Source organism: Hylobates moloch, unplaced genomic scaffold (genome assembly GCF_009828535.3).
Source record: "Hylobates moloch isolate HMO894 unplaced genomic scaffold, HMol_V3 SCAFFOLD_9, whole genome shotgun sequence".
Taxonomy (NCBI): domain Eukaryota; kingdom Metazoa; phylum Chordata; class Mammalia; order Primates; family Hylobatidae; genus Hylobates; species Hylobates moloch.
This window is the reverse complement of record NW_026652284.1, coordinates 118,471,673-118,495,093: the sequence shown is the minus strand read 5'-3', so window position 1 is coordinate 118,495,093 and position 23,421 is coordinate 118,471,673. Positions and strand designations below refer to the sequence as shown.

The following is a 23,421-nucleotide window of genomic DNA, read 5'->3' as shown; positions in this document are numbered from 1 at the left end:
CCATTCCAGACCTTGTTTGCCTGGGTATCACCAGTGGAGGCTGCAGAACAGCAAATATTGCAGAACAGCAAATGTTGCTGCCTGATCCTTCCACTGGAAGCTTTGTCTCAGAGGGGTACCCAGCTGTATGTGGTGTCAGTCGGCCCCTACTGGGAGGTGTCTCCTAGTTAGGCTACTCGGGGGTCAAACACCCACTTGAGGAGGCAGTCTGTCTGTCCTCAGGTTTCAAACTCCATGCTGGGAGAACCACTACTCTCTTCAAAGCTGTCAGACAGGGAACTTTAAGTCTGCAGAAGTTTCTGCTGCCTTTTGTTCAGCTATGCCCTGCCCCCAGAGGTGGAGTCTACAGAGGCAGGCAGGCCTCCTTAAGCTGTGGTAGGCTCCACCCAGTTTGAGCTTCCTGGACACTTTATTTACCTACTCAAGCCTCAGCAATGGCGGACACCCCTCCCCCAGCCTTGCTGCTGCCTTGCAGTTCGATCTCAGACTTCTGTGCTAGCAGTGAGCTAGGCTTCATGGGCGTAGGACCCTCCAAGCCAGGTATGGGATATAATCTCCTGGTGTGCCATTTCTAAGACAGTTGGAAAAGTGCAGTATTAGGGTGGGAGTGTCCCGATTTTCCAGGTACCATCTGTCACGGCTTCCCTTGGCTAGGAAAGGGAATTCCCCAACCCCTTGCACTTCCTGGGTGAGGTGATGCCTCGCCCTGCTTTGGCTCACACTCCATGGGCTGCACTCACTGTCCAAGTCCCAGTGAGATGGACCCGGTACCTCAGTTGGAAATGCAGAAATCACCCATCTTCTGCATCGCTCACACTGGGAGCTGTAGACTGGAGCTTTTCTTATTCTGCCATCTTGGAACCGAGTCCTCAAAGCTAAATTCTTTATTATACAGTTAGACATTTGGATAACTTGTAAACACAGATTCTTACACTATAATGTAATTTTCTTTCTTTTTTTTTTTGTAGGGCATAACTTGAGTGTTTATCCTAATTTTGATGTTCCAGTGACAAGCCCTACAATAATGAATCTAAAAGACAAAGAAGATAACTGTATGGTAAATAGCAATTTATCTTTTAGGGAAGACCTTGTTTTGTCCACCATAAAACCATCCCAAATGGATTCTGATGAAGAAGTTATAAGGTGTCCAGAGCCGGCTGAGAATGTGGCCACACAAAATCATGTGGACGTGTGCTCTGAATCTCAGGTGTATATATCAATTGGTGAATTTCAAAACAAAGCAGTTGTGCCTGAAGATGAATGTTGGATTGGCCAAACATCTGATGCTGGGACATATCCAATGGCAGATGTGGATACTTCTAGAAGGAGTCCAGGCCCAGAGGATGGACAGGCCCCAGTGCTGACCTACATTGATGTAAAATCTAGCAATAAGAACCCCTCCAGAGCTGAACCCCTGGTGGCCTTCAGTACTCAGCATGACAGTAGGAGCTCTAGAGATAAGTATGGATTAGACAGGACTGGGCTAAGCAAAGTGGTAGTAGGTGGAAGCCACCAAAATGCCATCTCTTCAGACAAAACAACTCTTCATGAATTAAGTACTCTAGGAAAGGGAATAGATCAAGAGGGGAAGATGGTGCTGCTAAGCTTGAAACTCACCCCTTCTGAGCCCTGTGATCCACTAAGTTCTACCCTGAGGGAGCCCTTAGATATTAGGTCTTCCCTAAAGGACTCTCACACAGAAGAGCAGGAAGAACTCTCAGTGCTATCTGGGGTCATCAAGAGATCTTCATCCATCATATCTGATTCAGGCATTGAGAGTGAGCCAAGCTCTGTCGCCTGGTCAGAGGCCCGAAGCAGGGCTCTGGAGTTGCCCAGTGATCGGGAAGTCTTGCATCCGTTTGTTCGAAGACATGCCCTCCACCGGAACTCCCTAGAGGGTGGACACACAGAAAGTAACACGAGTTTGCCAAGCGGCATCCAGGCTTCTCTCACCTCCATTAGCTCTTTACCTTTTGAGGAGGATGAGCGGGAGGTGGCACTCACTAAGTTAACCAAGTCTGTATCTGCTCCCCACATCAGTAGCCCAGAGGAGGCTGCTGAAGATGCAGACACCAAGCAGCAAGATGGAGCTTTTGCTGAACCTTCAGATATGCACAGCAAGAGCCAAGGTTCCCCAGGATCTTGCTCTCAACTTTGTGGTGACTCTGGAACACAGGATGCTGGAGCAGACCATCCCCTGGTGGAGATAGTTTTAGATGCTGACAACCAGCAGGGCCCCAGATACATAGACATCCCCAAAGGGAAAGGGAAGCAGTTTGATGCTCAAGGACACTGTCTTCCTGATGGCAGGACTGAGAATACTCCAGGCGTTGAAACCAAAGGTCTTAATTTAAAAATACCACGTGTCATAGCATTTGAAAACCCCAGGACCAGGTCTCTTCATAGAGCACTTGTGGAAACCCCAAAGGACACGCCTGAAGACTTGAATGTGGGTCAGCCAGCTCTTTCCAACAGTGGCATCTCAGAGGTTGAGGGTCTCTCTCAACATCAGGTGCCTGAATTGAGCTGTACGTCAGCTGCTGATGCCATCAACATGAACTCAGCAGGCCAGCAAAGCCAAAGCGGTTCACCTTGCATTATGGATGACACAGCATTTAATAGTGGAATGAATGCCTTCCCGGAGGCTAAACATAAAGCAGGCACTGTGTGCCCCACTGTGACACATTCCGTTCATTCCCAGGTTTTGAAAAACCAAGAGCTGAAGGCAGGCACTTCCATCATGGGGTCCCATCTGACTTCTGCAGAGACCTTTAGTGTGGACAGCCTGAAGGCTGTGGAGGTTGTGAACTTATCTGTGTCTTGCACTGCCACCTGTCTCCCTTTCTCATCTGTGCCCAAGGAGACCCCTGCCAGGGCTGGATTCTCTTCCAAACAGACTCTGTTTCCCATCACCCATCAGCCTTTGGGATCCTTTGGAGTTGTCTCTACCCACTCCAGCACGTTGGATGAGGAAGTCAGTGAGAGGATGTTTAGGTAAGCTGGCTGATAGGCTTACCTTTCCCACAACAGTCTTCTAGATTTTTCCACGTATTTCTCCATTTCATGCATACTGTTTCAAAATTCAGATATCTGTGATTTTCTTATTTAAACAAGGTAATATATCCTATTATAGATAATATATCATATATATTTAATTCATATCATATGAATTTAAAATGCAGAATACTGAAAGGAAGATAAAAATGGTCAATAAGTCTACCTCCAAATGTAACCACTGTGTATATTCTTCTGCATTTTTTCTATGTGAGTCTATATTTATGCTTTTTATACAAAAATGAGACCATTCTGTACAAATGGCAATTGTAAATGTTTAATAATATATTAGAAATATCTTTCTATGTTTATAAATCTATGTTTGCATCATCATTGTAATGATTATACAGTATTCTATTGCATGAATATACCATGATTTATTAACCAAATTCTTTACAAATGAACCTTTAAATTTTGTTCAACTATTTATTTATTTATTTATTTATTTATTTATTTATTTATTTATTTAGACAGAGTCTCACTCTGTCGCCAGGCTGGAGTGCAGTGACGCAATCTCTGCTCACTGCAACCTCCGCCTCCTGGGTTCAAGTGATTCTCCTGCCTCAGCCTCCCAAGTAGCTGGGACTACAGGCACCCACCACCACACCCAGCTAATTTTTGTACTTTTAGTAGAGACGGGGTTTCACCATGTAGGCCAGGATGGTCTCGATCTCTTGACCTCGTGATCCGCCTGCCTGGGCTTCCAAAGTGCTGGGATTACAGGCATAAGCCACAGCACCCCGCCAATTTTGTTCAATTTTTATTATGAATATTATAACTCTCTTATGAATATCATTGTACCTCTACCTTTTCATGTTTTGAAAGGGGAGTTCTTTGAGAGCCTTTGGGGAATACAATTCTTCATCAGATTTGACTCCCAAGCACCCTTTAATATTGTGGGACTTCTAAGTTTACCTTTGTAATGCCAGAATTCATTTCCTCATCCTTGTATTGGGTTTGTATTCATATTGCTCTCCCATCTATAAACTGTATATCTGATTATGTATATAATAGAATCATTTTGTCAAAACATCCCATCTTCTTTACCCTTTTGCAAAATGCTAAAGAGTTACATATTAATGGTGTCTCCAAAAGAAATTGCCACAGGCAGGTAAACATTGGGTTTTTGTTTTATAAAGAATGTTAAATACCTATCATATGGTACTTGTCATTAATTCAATGAGTACACAGAAGACATAGTAGATGCTGTCCAGTGCCTGCCTGGCCAGGGGTTCCCTTGCTTATATTGTACCTGCAGTCTAACGGAGAGACAGACACATGAGAGAAGTAGATGAGAGCAGTGACTGGGTAAATATGATGTTTCACGTGTGTGTGGTGGAGCCAGAAAGAAAAGCACCTAATTTGGCTTGGGGAAATGAGTGTGAATAGGGATAGTGGCCAGGCAAAGCTTCCTAGAGAAGATGGCATCTACTCTGAGAAGAAAATATAAGAGACGATGATGATGATGATGATGATGATGATGAGGCTAATAACAAGAAATAGTAAGTGTCAAATTTGAGATTCTGACAATGGCAGTCTGAGTCCAGAGTCCAGTCCCTTAACCATCCTCTTGCCAGGTAACCAGACAAAGAGCATCATAGCTAAGTGAGAAAGGCATTTCAGGCACACAGGCCCTCAGGCACCAAGGCATGGAAGTAAAGCCAAGTCATGTAGTTCATGCAGAAAATTATAAGAAATGTGTTATTTGTGGAGGCTGGGAGTGGTGAGGAGTGATGCTGGAGAAGCAGGGGAAGGCCAAGCCATGGTGGGCCTGGGTGTCAGTCAAGTCAAGAAGCTTTCACTTTTTAAAGACTGCATGGGGCCTTGGAGCTGGGTAGAATCTTTGATGTCCTGTCACTCTTGTCTCCTGTTCAATGCAGGAATCACATAAGCATCTGCAGAACCAAAACCCATAGAAGCTTTGTTTTTTGTTTTTTCTTTTCTTTTTTTTTAATTTTTTTTTTATTTCTTTTTTTTTATTATACTTAAACTTCTAGGGTACATGTGCACAACGTGCAGGTTTTTTACATATGTATCCATGTGCCATGTTGGTGTGCTGCACCCATTAACTCGTCATTTACATTAGGTATATCTCCTAATGCTATCCCTCCCCCTTCCCCCCACCCCACAACAGGCCTCATTGTGTGATGTTCCCCACCCTGTGTCCAAGTGTTCTCATTGTTCAATTCCCACCTATGAGTGACAACATGCGGTGTTGGTTTTTATAGAGTGCTTTCCTGCCTCCTTGTTCAGAACAAAGCTTCACTCACTAGCATGTCCCCTGGGGGCTCAAGTCAGCTTTGCCACTCAGCAGGCACTTTGCTTGTGGGTGCTCAGCCCTCCTACATACCAGCCCAGCTCATTTCCTGTTCAACATGAAGTACACAGCTTGGCTTGTGATTAATTAGTGTATTCTCCAGTTTTTATCAGGCCAAAGAAAAATTTAAAAAAGAACTGAAGATTGAAGGATTTCTGTACAGTGACTTAACTGTACTAGCTTCTGATATACCATATTTCCCACCAGAGGAAGAGGAAGAAAATTTGGAAGATGGAATTCACCTGGTTGTCTGTGTCCACGGCCTGGATGGTGAGTTCTAAAACAAGTTTTCTTCCCAAATTCTGTCATATATGCAACTTATAATACTTATGCATTAATGTAGATGGGGTATTCATTCAACAGAATGTTCAATTAGCAACTGTGGAATGACAGTAATTATGATTAATCTAAGGAAATGGTATGGCTTGCTGTTAAAGAAAATATCTCTCTGTCACAAAAAATCTGTTAAGTAAATAAAATACATGAATGAATGAATAAATGTAGTGAAGGAGTGAATGGAATAAATCAGTACATAAATAAATGGAATAAATGATTAATAGAATGAGTGTCAAAGTAAAAGAAGGAATGGAGTGAATGAATTACTGAAATTAATGTATTATGGGAATGAATATATTAATGAAATGCATGAATACAGTAATTTGAACCCATGAATTCATGGAATTCGTGAGTCAATACAATGGTCTGAATAAAGGAAGAAATGGAGAGGAATGAAGACATGTATTCATTTTGAGGAGCTCAGGTTAGTGGCCCAAACTATTTTGCTACCTATTTTTATTTACCTCCCACTTATAGGATACCTTTTGTATACCAGGGACTTTGCGAGGTTCTGGAATTTGCAGGAACAACAAAAACGTTCTCACTCATCAGCTCAATGTCATACATGACCAGTCTGTACCTCTCATGTATATGACACTACAGTAAAATGAGATAAGACTCTCAATACCTTTGTTAAAATAAGAAATCTGATCAGGCTATAGGCAATTTTTTTTCCATCATGCATGTGAAAGATGAGAAATGTTATAAAGATAGAGCGGCTTCACCCCTTTTGTACTGTCAGAAAATGGAGCCATAGATCACATGATCAACTGGGCAGCAAGTCTTGAAAACCACAACCAATAACAAGCACAGGGTGCTTTGGAAGATGACTTCTCTAGTTCAAGGTGCATATGTCTAAACTCTGCAGAATTTTCAGCATCCACTCGTTCAAATTCAATTTCCAAGGGCTTATTTGTATTAACAGAGAGCTGAGCACGTTGATAACAGTTATGAATATTTACACAACTCTTCATGTTGTACGAAAACCTCAAGATTTGTATTCTTACAAATGTTCTCAGTTTATTAATAACACCTTATTAAATCATGTTTTCTGAGAAAATTTTAAGTTGCAGAAAGTTCTCTTTCCCTTGGTAGCTGAAGGAGAGGGGGCCATTTCTACCCATTACTTAACACTTAATGCTGAAAATAAACACTTGCAGCTTTTTTTTTTTTTTCCTAAGGCAGGCCCTGGCATATCATTAGGGAACTTTAAACAGTAGAAACAGTGGGACCAAAGAGCCTAATTTCACTGACAAAAATCAAAGAGGGAATGAATAATACTTAACCTCATAACACAAAATGCACAGATTTCCTTTAAAAAATGACCATTTTATGACTGTGACCCTACAAGTTTGAGCATGTACTCTGACAGGCCACCAACATGGGTGGCGTTTGGGCATATTTGAGTCATCCTTAAGCATTAGAGATAATCCCAAACACCTGGACTTCCCCCATTCCATGTGGCACTTTCACCCTCCTTTGAATCATTGGGTAGTTTCATAAAGAATGATATTTTTCACTCACAGTTTACAAACTATTTTGGAACTATGACGTGTGGGGTATATTTACATGATAAAGTAGGCAATGTATATATCCAAATACCCAGCTTCTAACTTTCAACTGTACAGGGAACTTTTAAGAAATAGGACAAAAATTTATTAAGACACAATTGAACCCCTATGACCAGCATTAAATTTATGCCTCACTATACTTGCATATAAACCTTATTCTGTTGCAGTAAATCCATTTTTTTTTTCACATGACTTTTATTTTGGGAATGCATTTCCTGTGTTCTTTGTGCCTTGATAGCCTTGCATTCTTAACCTTTCATTCCTCTGTCCTGATGGCCACTGCTGTGCCTCCATAGAGCTTGCTCTGTCATGACTCTTGTTCCCAATAGACAGTCCTATTCTATTTAGATAACTGTGCCATGATTGGCCAATTGGGAGGTAGGGGGAGGCTTGCAGATCACCTATAAAAGGCAGCACTATCTTAGATAGTCTTCCTTTTAAGTAAGTAACTGAAGATGGGGCTGGTAGGGGGTCCCATTGTGCCCCATCAGCCATCAAAAGAACCACTTTCAAAATGGAATTTACTGTGGAAGAAGGGGAGGCGGTGTACCTCCCACTGTTCCTGTATGCAGAGTGTTCACAAGCCACATGCTCACAGATCAGGGATCACTCTATCGAGGTGGGACCACTAGAAAGGACCAGACTGAGTGTGGGGGGCCAAGGGGTGGCAGGAGAGCCGGGGTTTGTAGCTGTTTTAGTTTTTTATATTATCTACTTAACCAAAACTGAGAAAACCCAGTAGAAATGGGGAAAGAGGGAGAGAGAAAGAAATTCCTCGTGTGTCAACCTTTTATATGACTAACTATGGGACTGGGGTGGGGGTTATCTGTCATTTTTAGGGAACAGTGCAGACCTCCGACTGGTAAAGACTTTCATAGAACTGGGGCTCCCTGGAGGAAAACTGGACTTCCTAATGTCTGAAAAGAATCAGGTATGATGATAAAAATATCAGAACTGGAAGAACCCTGGATGCAAGCTTACGTGACCCTCCTAAATGCACCATGATAATTTATGGACACACACAGATAGGAGGAGACCTTGAAAAGAAATGCTGGCCAGGCATTTGGATGGGTTGGAAAGAAAAGACTTACTGTTTTATTTCGGGAGGGAGAGGAAACTGTAAGAAATGAGAACATGTGAATCAGTTGACTGGAGCCTTTGCCCTCACAGGGCATTAGGGTGGGTGGCAAGTAAGAGCATAAATTATTTGGGTAATGACTCACTTCCTAACTGTTGGCACTCAGTTCTGCTGCCTTTACTTGGGCACCTGCTCTATACAAAGTTGTGCACCATGCAGTACACAGAGGTATAGATGTTGACGGAGAGAGAAGAGAATGACTTTTTGGAGCATCTGAGTACTCTGTACCTGTTTCCTCATTTTATCTTCATGGCAGTTCTATCACACATTTATACCACCATCTCCTCACAGGACAGGGAACAGAGCTTCTGGGAATTAGACAGGGTCCATGTCAGGTTGTCCTGGAGAGGAGGATACTATATATGATCTCCAGGAAGATAATTCCTGTGTGCACCCAACTTTAATACATGAACAAATCTGACGCAGTGTTAAGAGAGGATGGCCAGGCACGGTGGCTCGCACCTATAATCCCAGCATTTTGGGAAGCCAAGGCAGGCAGATCGCTTGAGCCTAGGAGTTCAAAAACAGCCTGGGCAACAAAGTGAGTCCCTTTCTCTACAAAAAATACAAAAATTAGCTTGGTGTGATGGTGTGCACTATATTCCCAGCTACTTGGGAGGCTGAGGTGGGAGGATCACGTGAACCCAAGGAGGTCAAGGTTGCAGTGAACTGTGATCACACCACTGCACTCCAGCCTGGGTGAAAGAGCAAGACCCTGTCTCAAAAAATAAAATAATAAAATAAAATAAAATAAAATAATGAAATAAAATAAAAAATAACCAGGCCAGTCAGAGGAGGGAGCAGGGAAGTGAGTGAGCAGCACTTGCTCACTTTGTGTTTGTGATTTGTGCTAGTGAGGTTTTCTTTTCAGGGAAGATAAGAATTATTAGCAAGAGAGATCTGGTGAGGAAATAATCCTTCTGGGTGTGCACATCCAGCAACTCTCTGATGTGGCTTCGTGGCTGCTGGGTTCAACCTGGAAACCTCAGGTCTTTAGAGCTGGACCTTTACACAATTCACTTAATTGCAGGAGGTGGCCACTCAGTACTGATTATGTACTCATTGTTGTTACTTTTTGAAAGTTGTCTCATCAGCAGGTCCACTTGCAGTATATATTAATATACTTTTAAACGCCTTGGTTGGGGAGTTCCTGATATTACTTTTTAAACCTACCATGATTTCCAAAGCATAGCTCATCATGGTCAACTCAGACCTCATAATTATAGCTATTTGTTTAAATAATGTATATGTGGAATTAATATTTTATAGATTAGGAAACAGGCTCTGAAAAGTTAGAGAAAAAAAAAGCAGCATCTCTCTTAGGTATATTTTACCTATTTTCTTGTTTGTTTGTTTTTGAAATGGAGTCTCGCTCTGTCGCCCAGGCTGGAGTGCAGTGGCACGATCTCCGCTCACTGCAACCTCCACCTCCTGGGTTCAAGCGATTCTCCTGCCTCAGCCTCCTGAACTACAGGTGTGTGCCACCAGACCCAGCTAATTTTTTGTAGTTTTAGTAGAGACAGGGCTTCACCATGTTAGCCAGGATGATCTTGATCTCCTGACCTCATGATCCGCCTGCTTTGGCCTCCCAAAGTGCTGTGATTACAGGCATGGGCCACCATGCCTGGCCTATTTTACCTAATTTTTAACATGGCACTAAGGAGGTGGCGACACTATCCCCCTTTAATAAATAAGGAGACTGAGGTTTAGATGGGAAGCAACAGGTCCAGGGCACAGATCCCATAAGCAGAAGAGCTTATGGTTCTTTCTTATTCCAGGAAGTCTAGAGACTTAGCAGTATGCTTTATTCTCTCGTGCCTCAAAGCTCATTGGATGGCAGGTGACAGAGACTCGTAAAGGTCTTCTCTTCACCACTCCTATCCCCCAACACGTGCTCCTTTCTTCACAGGATAGACCTTTGTGAGACATCCTATTCACTTTCCCTAGCTCTTGGCAGCCCATGGTGTTACAGACAGCTCCACATATGAGGAACTTTTCAAACACTTTTGGATATTGGCCCCAAATCTATTTCTCTTTGACTCTAATTCATGTTTCTTAAAGTTAGTCCTTGAGGTTACAGAAACCAATCTAATATATCTTCCTTGTTTCTGCCCTTCAAATATTCAAGGACATATGTGGCATTCCTCCTCTTCCTTTGATCTCCTGGATCCTTCAACCATCCATCCTAAGACGTGGGTGACTTTACGATCCTTCCCAAAGCTGACTGCTTACTCTAAAGGCTATGCCACAGAAAGGGGAGGGCCTTGGGAGTCAGGCCTGTCTTGGTGTGAACCCTGGGTCATGTGAGGTGGATAGGCGGCCTCCCCTCCCAGAGTCTATTTCCTCCTCCGTGAAGCAGGGGCGGCAATCTCAGTGGCACGCTGACACACCGGGCACGTGGTGTGGCAGTTGGCACCACAAGCTTGCTACTTCAGGGTCAGCCACCCTCCCAGCTGAGCGTTCCTGAGCATCTCCATGTTTCTTCCTTAGAGCCCCAGTCTGTGGGCCTTTTGTCCTAAAGTCATATCTTATCCTATAGCCCTAACAGCAGAGGTAGGCACACCCCCAGTAGGCACCACAGTGTTTAGTGGAGGAAGACAGGCTGTGCACAGAGCCCAGCCCCCGCTACAACCATACCCAACATCTGTTCCTCTCTCTTCTTCCAGATGGACACATTTGCAGATTTTGATACTATGACGGATCGGTTATTGGATGAAATCATTCAACACATTCAGTTGTACAACCTCTCCATATCCCGAATTAGGTAAAAGGAAACCACAGGTAGTTAATGCTGGGGGAAGAGGGGGGACATTTTTGAGTGTTTGCTGTATAAAAGCAATAATATGATGCCTTCTGTATACCACTGAGCTAAGCTAACTTGTGACTTTTAATAAATTACTTTTAAAGCAGAAGTAAGTACCAGGACTGATGTACACATTCATCTCTGCCACAGTTTATGTCAGGGAGAATAAAAATTTTGTAGTTCTGTAGAAAGAGTCTTGGACTTACAACAAAAATTACTAGGTTTGAATTCTTGTTCTAACACTCACAAGTTGGAATCTTGTTTCTTGCCATGTACCAGATATATAACCTTTTGCAAGGTTTCTAAATCTCTAAACCTCTGTTTTCTTATCTATGAAGAGGGACTAGCACTGAGATGATGTTTGAAAAAGGCCGGGTGCAGTGGCTCACACCTGTAATCCCAGCACTTTGGGAGGCTGAGGCAGGTGGATCACGAGGTCAGGAGATCGAGACCATCCTGGCTAACGCAGTGAAACCCTGTCTCTACTAAAAACACAAAAATATTAGCTGGTAGTGGTGGCGGGCACCTGTAGTCCCAGCTACTCAGGAGGCTGAGGCAGGAGAATGGCGTGAACCTGGGAGGCAGACCTTGCAGTGAGCCGAGCCGAGATTGCACCACTGCACTCCACCCTGGGCAACAGAGTGAGACTCCACCTCAAAAAAAAAAAAAAAAAAAAAAAGCAGCAGAATGAGTTGCCCACCCCAAAGAGAGGGTTTCAATCAGCACTACTTTTATTCTTACACTGTACCAAATGTTTCAGTGATGACAGTGCTAGTAAGCAGCTTGCATTTTTCATGCATTTGAATATGTAGACATAGTGCTAATCCCTTGATATGCATTATCCCATTTAGTCTTCAGGTACAAAATATTACTTCTTTATTCCCCAAATGAAGCCTATAGAGGTTAGATTAAAAAAAAGAATAAAAGAAAAGCTAGGTAAGGCAGCTTCGTAGGCTGACACTGATTTCCTTTCTTGGCTGGTTTTATGCTCATCATGAGTAGAGGTGGGGAGGTATAGCCTCTTGTATAATAGGCTCTCAATAAATAAGTATTTAACTTGAGAGTAATGATGCATTGAACACGTGGGCTGTGAGTAGCAGTATGGCTGGAGCAGAGCCTGCAGGAGGGGGTCTAACAGCATGGTCTGTGAGCAGGTGTTTCAATATATACACAGCGGGTGAAGGAGAGGATGAATGGCATTGTGGGCCTCCCAAGCAGGATAAGGACTTGGGACTTGATCCTGTGAATCACCAGGAGATTTCAATGCTCAGAGGTGCATTTCAGGGAGGACCTTCCCTTCCCCCAGGTGGAATAAAGCAGGCTGTTCTAACAGCATGAAGCTGGCTGAAATGCCCACACTTCTCCCCTGACCGGGCACAAAGCTCCCATTCACAGACCCCATCTCGGGCTTCTCATGGCCAGGGTTTGGAAAGCTGATGAGGTTGAGTTGGCAGTCCCTGTTCTCTGTGCCAGTTCCCCTACATTCAGTGGGAGGTGGAGAACGCTGGCCCCTGATGCTTCCAGCCCCGCACTCTTGGGCAGCAGTATTCACCATCACACTCACAGGTACCCCTTCTGTCTCTCCACAGCTTCATTGGCCATTCTCTTGGCAACATCATCATCCGATCGGTCCTCACACGGCCCCGGTTCCGGTATTACCTCAACAAACTCCACACGTTCCTGTCACTCTCTGGTCCTCACCTGGGAACCCTGTACAACAACAGCACCCTGGTTAGTACAGGTAAGATTCTTCTGGGACTCGTCATTCCTCAGAGTTAATCTGGGGCCTCCGGGGCGTGAAACCAGGGACAGGTTCTTCCACATGGAACCCTGTGACTGTGGAGTCTTTTCCAAGCATGGCATGGAGGGAGGAGTCCTGGCCTTAGAGGTGTGGCCCTTATGTCTGGGGGCTGAGTGAGGTGACACTAGATGTTTTCCAGGATCCTTTCTGCCTTCAAATTTCTGTGAAAAAAAAGGCAATGTCCCTGGGGTCCTGGTTGGAAAAGACTGACAAGGCACGGTGTTGTGATGAAGAGAACAGGGACTCTGAATCAGGCCACCTGCGTGACAAACCTGTGGTTAAGTCCTGACCAGGACACTTGAGGGAGACTCTGGCCTAGACATTTAATCTCTGTGCTCCTCAGTCTCCCTGTTTGTAAAATGGAGATTACGTGTGTGTGTATCTGTGTTTGTGTATATGGATGTATACATATATGTATGTCTACAAGCATGGATACGATATATGTATGTATACATATATATGGTTTGTAGGTGCATATGTGCATGTGTGTGTCATAGAACTGTTGAAGATTACACAGGGGAAGGAAATCAGGTTAACTAACATCTGTGGGAGATCAAATATATCAGCAAGAGCCAGACAAAGAAGGACCCTGAATGACTGGAGAAGATGTTAGACTTACCCTGTAGACCTTGTAGATACTGCTCATGAGATTTTAGCTGAGGAGGTGACATGGTTTGATGTATGGAGGCCCAAGGAGGGCAGTGAGTTGTATATGTAATAACGAGTCGTTTATCAAATCATGTTCTTAACAAATACCTTAGTAGTTCCTGATTGTTCAAACCCATTATGTGGCATTAGGGTCACTCCTGATAAGCATCCTTGTCCCTGCAATCTTCCAGGCCTCTGCCACCGTCCCCTGTCCTCTCCCAACACTAGCGTTGTTTCCTCATGACCTGGTCAGTTTAGTTAGTTTGCTTTTAAGTTATTTTATGGCATACTTGTGAATATGAGTTATCTGACACATTGGCACATAACAAATGGAAGTCCTTTCCTCTGCACTCTCTCTTTCATCCCAAACCAATGAAGCCATTTTTTGGATAGAAACAAATTTGTTAAACTACATTTTCCCCCCACAGTTATAAAGTAATCTTGCAACACTATAAAATAGTTTTTAAAAACAGAGACTTTACCAATAATGTCTCCAATCTAGCATATCCAGAGTAATTTTATATAGTTCATTCTACTTATCTTTGCACACACACATTGACGTAGCAGTCAGTGTAATATATGTACATACCATAGCTTGCTTATTTCCTTGTGTTTCTATCAGATTAATTTGCTTGTTGTGGTTACATAATCCTCACACTCATCCATGTTAGTGTTTGCCTAAGCTTAGCTAAACACATGAGATTTTTTTTTTTTTTGAGAGAGAGTCTTGCTTTTGTCGCCCAGGCTGGAGTGCAATGGCGCAATCTCGACTCACTGCAACCTCTGCCTCCCAGGTTCAAGCGATTCTTCTGCCTCAGCCTCCCAAGTAGCTGGGATTACAGGTGCCTGCCACCACACCTGGCTAATTTTTTAATAGAGTTGGGATTTCACCATTTTGGCCAGGCTGGTCTCGAACTCCTGACCTCAGGTGATCCACCCGCCTCGGCCTCCCAAAGTGCTGGGATTACAGGCATGAGCCACTAGGCCCAGCCAACAGATGAGTTGTGAAGTGAGACATTTATTTTAGCTTTACTGTATCCTAAATGTATCTGTAAGGATCATTCTTATATTCTTTTCGCATTGAAAATTATTACCCTAGGCTTCTTTTTCGGAAGGAGATTGACTGGATTGAAGAGTGTGGGTAGTTTCTTACTCCGAAGGCTGTGGTCCTATCATTTTTGCAGGATGATTTAAGTCCTTGCCACCAGTACATGAGAGGACAAATTTACCTCTAACTTCCCAACTATTTGCTAGTATGCCTACTTCTCTCTTATTTTCATGTTAACTAAAATTCACAGTTTAACATTCATCTCACCAAAATTCCATCCCAATTATTTTTTGTTTTGTTTCATGTTTTTGATTTTTATCTTGTTTTTGTCTTCCTAGGCTTATGGCTCATGCAGAAACTGAAGAAATCCGGGTCTCTACTGCAGCTGACCTTCAGGGATAATGCTGATTTGCGCAAATGTTTCCTCTACCAACTAAGCCAAAAAACAGGTCAGTGGTTTCCCCCACAGCTGCAGTTATGAGTTTGAGCTTGGGATTCAAACTCCTGAGACACAAATGAGATATAATGCTACATTGATTCACTCACAGAAGGGCCTGGTCAGGAGGCCCAGCACTCAAAGCCTCTTCGGCTCATTGGGAGGCCAACAGCTACCAGGAACTCAGCTCCTCTTGCCCATTGCCCATATGGCACCTGAGAGATTGAGCCAAGGTGTGTGTAAGATCATTTCAATAGCCGGAAGCTGTAGCTTCCACTTTGTGCCAGTTTTTCAATGTTCTCATTGCATAGGCCTAAGATCTGTGTGCCAACTTCACCCAGGTACAGGCCCATCTACAAAAAAGGCAGATGCAACATTTTCCGCTGATGTCGACTGCGCAGTGGGAGACGGGGGTCATTGTCAGGCAGGCCTGCTATTATATCTGCACTCTCTCTCTGTCACGTGGAAGTGCATAGAGGTGTTGAAGACCCTGCCTGCTACATGGGAATGTCCACAGAGGACAAAAGTAATGGTGATCATTGCCAAGTGGTCCCCATGTCCAGTCGGGGAGTGGAGCAGCTGACTGATTGCACTGCTCAGTCCCACCACGCAAGCTGGCCTGGCCTAGGGTCTGTTCTTGGTCACAATGTCTTCCACCGTCCTGTAAACACTGACTCTGCTGATCTGTCTGTGCCTGTGAATCTGGGGTAGCCACGGGCTGATCTGTGAGCCCGGCTGAGTTCCTTTCCTACTTTCTGCCTCTGTGTGTTGAGTTGAGCTCTTAGAGCTATCTCCTGTTGAGGAGGAGGAGGGAGGCAGGGCTTGGCAGAAGAAGGTGGGACTGCAGTGTGATCACTGTAGAGTCCGTCAGGGGTGCAGGAGCTGGGGTGGCCCTGGAGAGCTGTCCTGAAGGAGGGAGAGGGGCTGGCCATTACACCTTTGTCTTCTTCGCCCGTGTATTGGCCAGCCGTTGAAGTAGGCTGCCCCCAGTGTGTGATGTCTGATGAGGGGACCCACTTCAGTAGGGGACACATAGCTAAGAGCTGACAGCCGCCCACCCAGCAGGATCTGGGGAATGAGAAGGACGGCCTCAGTACAGATGGCGTGTCCGGTTGGTCTGCAGTGCTCTGGAGGTTCACGATGGGCTCTGAGGCCTGGAGGGATACACTATGACGTTTAATTTGAAGGGTCCCTCTGTCTGCATTGTGGGGACAGATTGCAGGAAGGCAAGACTGGCTGCAGAGAGGTGAGTTCTGAGGCTGTTTTCCTAAAGCATAGGACGTGGTGAAGGCTGGAATTAGGGGAGGTGCTGGGGTTGAGGAGGAAGAACAAGATAGACTGACTTTTCCTTATGAACCGCCTAGTATTTCTACCCCCAAAAGGCTTTTTTGGTCACATCCTTGTTGCTTATTTCTCTGTGTCCAGAGTAGCTTTCTGTGTGTCTCCTTAGCTTTCTGGCTGATGAGAACAGGCTTCATCTCCCCTCACAAATGCAAAGCCCCTGCATAGTGACTTCTTTTCTCAACCTCCGATAGGCCCCTGCGATACCTCTGTGCCATCTGCTGTGTGTTGTTAAACCTCAGGACAGAATGCCCTTGTGCAATGAATGACACAACTAGTGTGTGGTGTGTCATCATTTTTTCTCTCTCTGGGACAAGTCTGGAAATTTGTGCAAATTTCCAAAGGGTGTTGAAGTTGAAACTACCCGGGTAAAAAACACTCATCTGGCTAATTGTTACAGGGCTGCAGTATTTTAAAAACGTCGTGCTGGTTGCTTCTCCCCAAGACCGTTATGTGCCATTTCATTCAGCCAGGATTGAAATGTGTAAAACTGCCCTCAAAGACAGACACACAGGTAAGCTACGTTTAATTTTTGCCCAGGGACTTTCTGATTTGAAAAGCAAAAGTAAATTCATGAAATTGATTATGCCTATTGGGAACACCTGGGCTATAGGTTTAGCGCTGCCTTTATCTTAGCTTAGTGATAGGACAAACATAGCTCATCTCGATGTTATTGTGCCAGATCCTTCCTTTGTGTAATAAACAGTCACATGTTTATTAGATTATGAAACTTTTGTTCAGTCCTATTGTGTGCCAGCCACTGAAATTGATAGCTGGGATGTATAATTCAATAAGACAGGCCCTGCCCTCAAGGGGCACATTGTCTAGTTGGAGCCTCAACAAGTAATAGCAATGAGAGTAAAATGCGGTAAGTCAAAAAATAAAATAATGCCTAAGGCATTAAGGCAGCTCAGAAGTGGAACAGGGCATAGGACAGAGTCAGACGAGGATCCCTGGAGATGACAATGAGTTAGGTTTTAAAGGATAGGTAGGAATTTTCTAGACAATCAAGATGGATGTGGGCTGGCATTCCTGGTTTCCTTTGGTTAATTTGTTTAATTGTTTTTTTTTTTAAACATGTTTTTAGCTTTTAATTTTGAAATAATTTTATACTCAAAAAATGTTGCAACAACAGTACAAAAAATTCCTGTATATGTTTCGCTCTGACGCCCAATATTAGCGTCTTACATAACCATTGTACCATTATCAAAATTAGAAAATTAATACTGATTCAATATTATTATCTAATTTATAGACCTTATCTAAATTATGTCAGTGTCCACTAATGTCCCCTTTCTCTTCCAGAATCCAATCTAATTTGTTTATTTCTATGTCAGGCATATTGATTATTTTTTAAGTAAATAGTAGTTTTGTTATATTTTAAGGTACTATCAAAAAATAGTGTACCAAAGGTCCAAAGATTTGGTGCTAATATATAATTGGGTCTATTCCAAATTTTCACTGGTATCTAGAAAATCCAAGAGGAATTTTGATGAAAAAATATTTAAAAATTAGTTTTAATACATAAAATAGCATTGTGCTTTATACCATCTAGTATATGTAATGAAAAGTAACACAGGGCATATTCTAAAATGATTCTTTTTTTCTGATTAAAAACATTATAGAATATTTGAAAAAGTCAAACTCATTTACATAATTTATGATCCTTTCTAACTCCACCTGTATCACTACCTACTTTTCATGTTCTTCTAGTCTGTCTCTTCATGTGTGTTTATGATAAACGTTATAATTTTGTGTCATGATTTGATTTAGACTAATATAGTTATTTGTCCATGTTAATAAAATATCATAAATACAAACACATTTTAATAATTATAGACTATATGCATATGCCATAATTTAATTAACAACTTCTCAATTGCTGCACATATAGCTTGCTTCTGGAAGGTTTCCTTTTTAGTTATTACGTGATGAAAGACTTTGCATGTGTAAATTTTTAATACATCTATGGTATTTCATTAAAATCGATTTCTAGTAGTGCTATTATTGGAGGAAAATGTTAATGAGTTACTACTCTTGAAGTTTTTTGCCAAATTCTCTTCTAAGATATTGATACCAGCAACACGTGTACTGTTAGAGTATATTAGTGCCTGCCTATCTCACTCTACTGTCTCTCAGATTAAATATTAATTTAAAGATATTTGCTTATAATTTTTCAGCCTGAATTTTTAAATACTGATGCTTTTTTATGTATATTTTTAATCCATTTTTAAATATTTTCTAATTGCCCATGGGACATCATTATATGCTAAGACCTGTGACAATAAATAAAGAGTCAGTGATCTGGTTTTCAGTTCAGACTTGACTAAACATAGCTGTTGTCAACAGACAGCCAAACTGTTTCTTTGTGCAGGGATTCGCGAACTTTCCTTGCCTACTTTCTTATCTCCCTGACATAGAGAAGTATTTTTGTTGACATTTCAACCTTGGTAAAGGCTTAAGAACAGAGTTCAACAACTACGGTCCACAAGCCAAATTCAACCCACCTCTCATTTTGTGAATAAAGTTTTATTGAAACATAGCCACACCCATCATTTACATATTGTATATGGCTGCTTTCACACTAGAATTCAGAATTATGTTGAGTAGTTACACTGCACGTCCTGGAAAGCCTTAAATATTTACAGAGAAAGTCTGACAACTCCTGCTGTAGCATAGCAAATTGTATTTATTATGGGCCAGGCACAATTCATGCGCTTTATCTTATTTAATATTCACAATGGCCATTTAAGGAAAAGGGAGTGTGTCTTCAAAGGATATTAATATATGACTTAAATTGATTAATCATCCTGTTAGTCATCTTAAGAAAAAATCGCCCTCTCGTTTGTTAAATTTATATTTTCTGTTACATTTTTACATGGACATCAAAGAAATGTGGCTTAATTGGTGAATTAAACAGATTGGAAGACTTGATATGAAGTTTAGTTTATACATGATTATCACTTTTTTTTTCTGGAAGAAGTACCAATATTTTTATTTTTCAAAAATTCTGAAATAAAATACCTCTCAACCTCTCTGACTTCACGTAACCTTCCAATTTATTCTCTACATTGTCATGTAGATAATTTGCTCCTATCCCAAAAGTCCATCAATTTAAAAACAGTGCTGTATTTGAGAAAAAATATAAGAGTTTGCTATATATGTTAAAAAATATACCAACGATTGCCTCCAGGGCTTATGAAACCAATCAAGGTCTCAGCAGAAAATGATCTGGTTGAGTAATCACTACATTTTGAGTGACTTTTCTCTTTAAATAAATGACCTTCTGACCTTTATTGCATATACAATTTAAACAAATTATGGTATTTGTGTAACAATATATGCTTCTTTTCCATTTATTGACAACATTTATTCATTATTCTTGTTATTACATAATATTCACATACATCATTTAAAAAACATTATTACGTAATGTTCATAAACATCATTTTAAAGGAGCACAGAATTGTTTCGCCCACAAATCATGGTTTACTTAACTATTCCTCTGATGCTGAATTTTGGCTGACCTGCATTTTCCCTTGGAAAGACTATTTCATGCATAAAATTACTGTGGCATAACCTCACAACATATTATTGCCTGTTGTAGTGACCACTGCTCCAAGACATTAATGGGCTCTTGGGAATGACCATACCATTTGTTTTAACCCCAAATTCTTTTTAGCTGAATTAACATGGCTACAACGAAATCCCTAATTATTTCAATTTCACGTTTCAATTCCCTTTACCTCAAAGCTCCTACCAAGACCCTAAGAAGAGGGGGGGAAAGAAACACCCCCAAATACATACCCCCTGCATGATGGGGGGTCCAGCTGTCCATCCCAGTCTGGGAAAGCAGACCTTTAAGTACTCTCCCCTGTCGATAACTGGAGGGAAAAGGAAAACGGGTGTTGAGTTGTTTCACGTGGCATGAGGGAGTGTCCAGAGTGAGACTGTGGACTGTTAAACTCAGAATAAGCTCTCTTTCATCATCCAAAGTGACTGCTCTACTGGCTTTGTAAAACAGACCCGTTGTTTGGAGTGAGTACCCAGAAGCTTACCTGACTTACAACTTCCAATTAGTGTCTCCTCAGTTGGTCAAAAGTAAAATATCCCAGCTCTCAGGATCATTCCAGAAGGTGACTGTCAATGATATAAAAGTTGTCATAAACGGTTTTTCAGAAAAGAAGAACACAGGGCTAGGAGATATGAATCGTAGTTCCAGGTGTGCAAATTTATCTATTGTTCAGCAATTCAATTGCACTGCATGGCTCCAAGACCTCCATGGCCTGATGCAAAATTGCAACTGTGTCACTTTCAGGTGGAAACAGTCAATTCAGACTAACAATTGTAAAAACAAAACAAACCAACATAAAGAAAACTGCATTCTCCTTCTTTGGAATCAGAGGAGTCGGGTGAAATGCCACCCGGCTTGCATTATACATGACAGCAGAAAATGTCTGCCTCCAATTCTCTATTGAGCTGTGTTTCCAACCCCCAAGATCCCCTGAAATAGAACTTGAAACTCTGAGAGTCCTCTCTGGTGTAGGCCTCCTTCTCTGCTACCCTGCTGGGAGGCACAGCTATTATTGAGAAACACGAACACCGCTATCATAACTTCTGGTGCAGGGGTTCATAAAGCCGCTATTAGGAATCCCCTTCTGACTTCTGGCTATTGTAATCTGACTAGAAAAAGAGAACTTTGATTTTATTTCATATTTATTTCACTAACATTAGGAAGAGGTTGGAAACTGCTGTATAACAGGTCTGCCCAGGAACAGAATTTCGACACACATCCAGTGATGTTCTCTAGATTCCACTGCTAATTTCTGCACCAGCTTCATGTCCTTCTTCCCCCCTTTACAGGGCCAGTTTATGCAGAAATGATCAACAACCTCCTGGGCCCTCTAGTTGAAGCCAAGGACTGCACTTTAATCCGACACAACGTGTTCCATGCCCTGCCCAACACTGCCAACACCCTGATCGGCCGAGCCGCTCACATCGCTGTGCTGGATTCGGAACTCTTCCTGGAGAAGTTTTTCTTGGTGGCAGGACTCAACTACTTCAAGTAATGGCTTTGAGGGAGCAGGTCTTTGGTAATGCTTAAGATCGGTGGAGAGCTTTAGCTGAGACCTGCTTTTACAGACCTCACCATTTCAGAATGACGCTTCAACAGCATTGGGGGATGGAGACTCGGGTGGAACCTGACATGAGAGGTGCTTTTGTTTTGGAGATTTGAGAAAGCTGAGCAAATAGACTAAATGACAACAAACTTTGCTTGAATTTGTATAATTACCTGGAGTGTCATTCAAGATGTTTTCTAGGGAAAATATGAGAGAATAAACAGAATACTTGGGAGTTGGTGAGCTCCGCTTGCTAGCCACTACTGGCTTACTGAGAGATTACTCCAATTTAACTAGACTTGCCCAATATGTTACTAGCTTATAGCTTTATCATTTCTGATTAAGTGCACACAAGCATTTCAGAACTCAGGTTAATCTCTGTGCAGAAGTGGAACATATTTGTGTAAATAGAATCCTCAATAGATTCAAACGTATCAGTTGTTCAAGAAAATGTGATGCCCATATTCATATTCTCTCTTCATGTTTTCTAAACAAGGGAGCAAGGAATGCGTTACAAATCCCAGTTTTTTTCCATAACAGCAGTGAGCAGGGTGACTTAAGGTAAAGAGGGATAAAGGTGACACTATTGGTAAATACAAGTTTGTTACAAAGAAACATGACTCTAGGAACATACTGAAGTATGAATAGTTGCTCCACCTACTTCCCCAGACTTCGTCTAGGCAGAGCCCTGATCCACAAATTATTTTAGTGATTGCTTACATCTCTGTCTGTAGAAGGGAACATTGAGTGAGACTAACCTAGCAGAAGGGGGCACTGAGATGAATGCACACACGTGTGAAGCTCCTGCTGATACACTTCCAAAGACATGCTATGTTAGCATTCGATGCAATTGCAAAAAAATTAAAACCATTAACGTGGCCAGCTGCTTCTCCACTGGAAGCTGGAAGGAGGAAGGAAGGAAAAAAACATGGAAGGAGGAAAACATCTAAATGGAGGAGTGCTGGATTAAAACCTCAGGGGAGCTCTAAGAAGGGTGCTGGCTATCTCTCAATAGAAATATCTTCTTGCCTTAGGAAAATAAAGGGCTAGGAAAGGTCACTGCATTGATAAAAACCAATAGACGACAGGGACAAAAGTGAGATCAGATAGGAGGAGAACAACCAGACTGAAGACTCAACATAAGCTGTTATTGGTAAGTGACTCAAAGGGGAGTTTTGAAAATTACCAGGTTGTCTAATAGTCAGGTCTCAAAGACTGAGTATGTTGTATGGGCTAAAGGAAGCCTAAAGAATCATTTAGTTGTATGGAAGAGATGAATGAACCTGGACAGTAGGGATAATAAGACAGGAGCCTCATCTTTTGGAGATGAAAGCTCCTGCTTCTGCAAAAATCCCTTCTGAAGTGTGGAAACGGATCTAGGACCAGGGTTCTCAGCACCTAGACCATGACTCTAGGTCACTGATGCCATGGTAACAAAACCAAGTAAATCTAAGCTCATCTGAGAATTTTAGATCCTCTTATATTAACAATGTGACTTTGAAAAATAAAAGCAGACCATGGGAATGAGTCCAGATGGGCAGCTTTGCAGGAGTGTAGACATGTGGTATTCTGTTTAAGAAAGAGAGGGTTGTTGAGGGAGAGTTGAATGTCTTGCAAAGGCAGACTTCCACACAATGGATGTAGGGTTTCTCAGTGAGTCCTTTCTAAATGCTTGTTATATCCTGGTCATAATGTATATGGGTTCACTGAGTCTTCTGGTCACTTTCCACTGGGAATTTTTGTCTGAGCTCCCGAGTCAGAGCTGGGCATAGACTCTGGTTCTTCATGAGGAGTGCTGTATTTGCTCT

General features: G+C 42.3%; 1 protein-coding gene across 12 annotated transcripts in view; it reads left to right on the top strand.

Moving 5' to 3' along the window:
* FAM135B (family with sequence similarity 135 member B) overlaps nucleotides 1-21,762 on the top strand; it is a 446,472-nt gene extending 424,710 nt beyond the window's left edge. For all 12 annotated transcript variants that reach the window (XM_058443732.1, XM_058443730.1, XM_058443728.1 and 9 more), the window contains 8 exons: nucleotides 969-2,994; nucleotides 5,475-5,641; nucleotides 8,118-8,209; nucleotides 11,083-11,180; nucleotides 12,809-12,960; nucleotides 15,055-15,165; nucleotides 16,894-17,007; nucleotides 21,357-21,762. In XM_058443732.1, coding sequence (XP_058299715.1) covers nucleotides 969-2,994; nucleotides 5,475-5,641; nucleotides 8,118-8,209; nucleotides 11,083-11,180; nucleotides 12,809-12,960; nucleotides 15,055-15,165; nucleotides 16,894-17,007; nucleotides 21,357-21,562 — 2,966 coding nt within the window. In that variant the 3' untranslated portion in view covers nucleotides 21,563-21,762. The remainder of the gene's footprint in view (nucleotides 1-968; nucleotides 2,995-5,474; nucleotides 5,642-8,117; nucleotides 8,210-11,082; nucleotides 11,181-12,808; nucleotides 12,961-15,054; nucleotides 15,166-16,893; nucleotides 17,008-21,356) is intronic.
* The last annotated feature ends 1,659 nt before the right edge of the window (nucleotides 21,763-23,421 follow it).